Below are 4,449 nucleotides of genomic sequence, written 5' to 3' on the forward strand. Positions count from 1 at the left end.
CAGCTGCTGTGAGGTCCTGGCCAGGGCATCATTAAACTCCAGAGATGTGGCTGTGAGTCCAGGGCACATCCTGACATGGTGCTGGATGAGCCCCAAGCAGCCATGGGGGTATCCTGACAGGAATCCTGGCAGGCAGAGTGTTCACAAGTATCCTCACAGGAATCTCACAGGTATCCTCATGTGGGTTGGAGAGTGTGATTAGGCTGCTGGTCTTGGATCCAGACTCAATTCCCAGCTCTCCAGGTGTACAATAGAGACAACAGCACTCTGCGACCTTGCGAGGGTTTTGCAAGATTAATCTATTAAAGATTTAAAGCTGCCAGCTCCCAACTACTCAATAAACCCCTGTTGATAATAGGGAACTGTGTGGGGCTGAGCAAATGTTGATTTTATTTTTGCTTTAACTTGTGCATTTCCAGGCAAAATAATGCAAAATCCACTTTACTCCAATTGCCTGGATCTCTGATTCAGCTGGGGGTGGGATTTGCTCCAAAAGGAATTATCTGAGGGGATAATTTGGGAACAGGAGCTGTCAGAGCAACAGGATCAAGGCAGGAAGGGAATGGAGGTAGGGAATGAATGGTGGTAGGGGAGTAGGAGGGAAGGAATGGTAGAAGGGAAGCAAGAAGGGATGTCAGAAGGGGAGCAGGAGGGAAGGAATGGCAGAAGGGAACCAGGAAGGAATGGCAGAAAGGGAGCAGAAGGGAGGGAATAGCAGAAGGAAAGCAGGGGGGAATGGCAGAAGGGGAGCAGGACGGAAGGAATGGCAGGAGGGAAGGAGGATGAATGAATGAATGAATGGCATAAGAGGAGCAGGAAGGAATGTCAAAAGGGGAGCAGGAGGGAAGGAAAGGTGGAAGGGAAGAAGGAAGGAATGAATGTCAAAAGGGGAGCAGGAGGGAATGGCAGAAGGGGAGCAGGAGGGAAGGAATGGTGGAAGGGAAGCATGAATGAATGAATGGCAGGAGGGAAGGAATGGCAGAGGGGAGCAGGAGGGAATGTCAGAAGAGAGCAGAAGAGAAGGAATGTCAAAAGGGGAGCAGGAAGGAATGAATGGCAGAAGAGAAGCATGAATGAATGAATGTCAGAAGGGGAGCAGGAAGGAATGGCAGAGGGAAGCAGGAGAGAAGGAATGTCAGAGGGGAGCAGGAGCAGGAGGAAATGAATGTCAGAGGGGAGCAGGAGGTACCGTTGACGGTGAGCGTCACCTCCCGCTCCCCCGCGCCCACGCGCGGCACCACGGCTCTGCACACGTATTTCCCGGCGTCTTCCTGGCGCACTGACTTCAGGATCAGCTTGTTCTCATTGCTCAGGACCTGAAACAGAGGAGGGGGGCTTTCAGGTGGGCCATGAGAAGTTACAGACAAAACAATGACCCGAGTCACCGGCTCCTGAGCATCCTTGGGAAAGCCAAGTGGATGAGCCCAAAGTCTGGCATTGCGTGGAAATATCACTTGCTGCTGTTGCCCAAAGAATAAAGAAACACCACAGGTGTTTCGGGGTGGAATTAGAAATCCTTTTCCTATTCATTTGAATTTTTACAAACTCCAGTTTTGTAAGAAGTTCAAGATGCAAGAGAAAAATTTTGGTGGCTGCAGTGGCACAGGCAGAAAAACCTCAGAGAGAACCACTCTCCACACTTGCACCTCCACATTCACAGGCACAGGGGAGGCTGCTGGGATTGACTTGGGGATTTTAAGCCCAGAAGTGGTGGCAGAGGTGGCAGACACCTTGGAACGGGGTCTGGATACCCAGGGAAATCTCAGCTGGCTCTGGCCAGCCCCCTGCTATGGACTGGCTGACTGTTGCTCCCCTGCCCTGCTGTGCAACGAGCAGCTTTATTAAACCTGGAAAAGCTGTGGGATCTGGCTGAGGCTGTCAGCAGGATCTTGGCACTGCTGGGTTTGAAAAAACATGGCAGATCTCAAACAGAGATTGGTTTCTGGAGCAAACTCGTCCAGCTGCCCTTGGCTTTCTCCCCCAGGGCTCTGCAGGTCACAGCCCATCACCTCTCCTCCTCCTCCTCAGCTGGGTGAGCCTCTGGCTCTGCTGGCTCTGCTCCCACAGCTCCTGGAATCAGCGGATGCAGGGGTTGGATGTGGATCTGGGTCTCTCTGTAGCAAAGTGGGGGTCTCAGCCCTAACCTGGCACGAGGCAGAGGCACAGAGGGTCAGATCCCTTTTAAACCCACTGTGTTAGCATTGATTGCAGAGCTAGCCATAAAAACACCCGCGTTTACTTGGCCTGAACCTCTCTTTGGTCTCTTACTTGCTTCCTTTTTGTGAGAAAAGGGGGAAAGAAGGCAATCCTGAGGGACTTCAGCCTGGTTCTGAAAACAGAGGGGCTGGGGAAGAAGCAGCTGTGATCCCTGATCCCACGGGGATTGCTGAGTGCTGAGGGCTTTACAAAGCAGCATCCTCTGCCAGGATCCCTCTGGGGAGGTGGAGGTGGCTCTGGTGACCAGCACAACCATCTCTGTGGGGCTGCACCAGCTGGAGGGTCTGGCCTGAGCTCACAGAATCATGGAATTGTTTGGCTTGGAAGGGACCATGAATGCCTCGAACACATCTCATTCCAATCCCCTGCCATGGGCAAGGACCCTTTCCCCCTATCCCAGGGTGCTCCAAGCCCCATCCAACCCGGCCTTGGAGACTTCCCAGGATGGGGCAGCCACAGCTGCCCTGGGCACCCTATGCCAGGGCCTGCCCACCCTCACAGAGAAGAATTTCTCCCCAATATCCCATCCATCCCTGCCCAAGGGAGCCATTCCCTGTGTCCTGTCCCTCCATCCCTTGTCCCCAGTCCCTCTCCAGCTCTCCTGGAGCCCCTGCAGGCCCTGCAAGGGGCTCTGAGCTCTCCCTGGAGCCTTCTCCTCTCCAGGGGAGCACCCCCAGCTCTCCCAGCCTGGCTCCAGCCCTGGAGCAGCTCCGTGGCCTCCTCAGGACTCACTCCAGCAGCTCCAGCTCCTTCTGAAGTTGGGAGCCCCAGAGCTGGACACAGCACTGCAGGTGGGGTCTCATGAGGGCACAGTGGAAGGGCAGAATCATCTCCTCCATTCTGCTCCAAGGAGTTCCAACGTGATGGAACTCAGCTGGAGAGAGGCAGATAAAGGGAGAAGGGGGCTGTGCCTGGGCACTGCTGGGGAGCAAAGCCAGCCCTGGCGGGGACTGGGCTGGAGCAGGGGGGTGAGGCAGCCCTTGCTCCCAGGTCCTGCAGCCACCTCGAGGCAGCAGAACAGCAATCTGTGTGTGACAGCCTGTGGTGATAACCCAGAGAAACCACCCAGGAATTACTGACCCACTGGGACTCCTTTGCTGATTCCAGCCATCAGCTCTCCCACGTCTATAATTCCTTCCCAGGAGATGACCTTCACCAGGGTCACTATGGTTGGAAAAAGCAGCCCAGCAGTTTATGCCTCAGTGTCCCTGGAGGAGGAGAAGACTCAGCCCCTCTGTGGGGGCCCAGCTCTCAATTACAGCCTTGAGCAGGAACAGAAGTGTTCCCCCATCCACAGATCTGCCCAGGTGGAGCTGGGAGATGCTTTTCAAGCCCACACCTGTGCATGCCTCTGAATGAATTTCACATCTCAGCCCTCCTTTAGCTTTTCCCCGTGGCTTTGCTCAGCCCTCCTGTCTGTAAGGAGGGATCAGAGCATCTCCTGCTTCCCAGGCCTGATTGAGCTGAGATTACAACTGGCAAAGCTCCTTAGGATTTCCAGTACAAAAGAGACGTGGAGGAGTCTGCTGGGACAGATCCAAACTCCTCCCTGGAGCAGGCTCCAGCTGACAGCAGGGAGTGCTGGGGTGAACATGCAGGGTGTGAGATCCCAGGCCTGGGGGGCAGGAAGGACCATCCCAGGAAGGACCATGCCATGAAGGTCCATCCCAGGAAGGTCCATCCCAGAAGGGACCATCCCAGGAAGGTCCATGCCATGAAGGTCCATCCCAGGAAGGTCTATCCCATGAAGGTCTATCCCAGAAGGGACCATCCCAGGAAGGTCCATGCCATGAAGGTCCATCCCAGAAAGGTCTATCCCATGAAGGTCTATCCCAGAAAGGACCATCCCAGGACGGTCCATCCCACACATAACCATCCAGAAAGGACTATCCCACACAGGACCATCCCAGAAGGATCCACACGCAGGTGAACTGCAGAACTGCTCCCCATCAGTGAGGTGTTCAGTGATGCTCTGGTTCAACCCTTCTGTCCATCATCATTAAGTAAATTCCCCCACTCTTAGGACCCTTTGGAGGAGCCAGCACTCGTGCAGCCAGGAGCTCCCAGAGCACCTGGTTGTGCTCCATGGGAAGAGTCCTGCAGTGTGGGAATTCAGGACATCCCTCTGGCTGTCCAGAACAGCCAGGACCCTGCCAGGGGGCTCAGAGACCCTGGCACAGAGCCGAAGATGCCTGTGGGTTTGACTATGACCCATGGAGCAAGTTACCAACC

At 54.8% G+C, this 4,449-nt stretch overlaps 1 protein-coding gene across 1 annotated transcript in view; it reads right to left on the reverse strand.

Moving 5' to 3' along the window:
- KIRREL3 (kirre like nephrin family adhesion molecule 3) overlaps nucleotides 1–4,449 on the reverse strand; it is a 118,668-nt gene that overhangs the window by 23,031 nt on the left and 91,188 nt on the right. The window contains exon 9 of the mRNA XM_031063910.1: nucleotides 1,190–1,316. Within this exon, the coding sequence (XP_030919770.1) occupies nucleotides 1,190–1,316 (127 nt within the window). The remainder of the gene's footprint in view (nucleotides 1–1,189; nucleotides 1,317–4,449) is intronic.

This window comes from Geospiza fortis, unplaced genomic scaffold (assembly GCF_000277835.1).
Source record: "Geospiza fortis unplaced genomic scaffold, GeoFor_1.0 scaffold392, whole genome shotgun sequence".
Taxonomy (NCBI): domain Eukaryota; kingdom Metazoa; phylum Chordata; class Aves; order Passeriformes; family Thraupidae; genus Geospiza; species Geospiza fortis.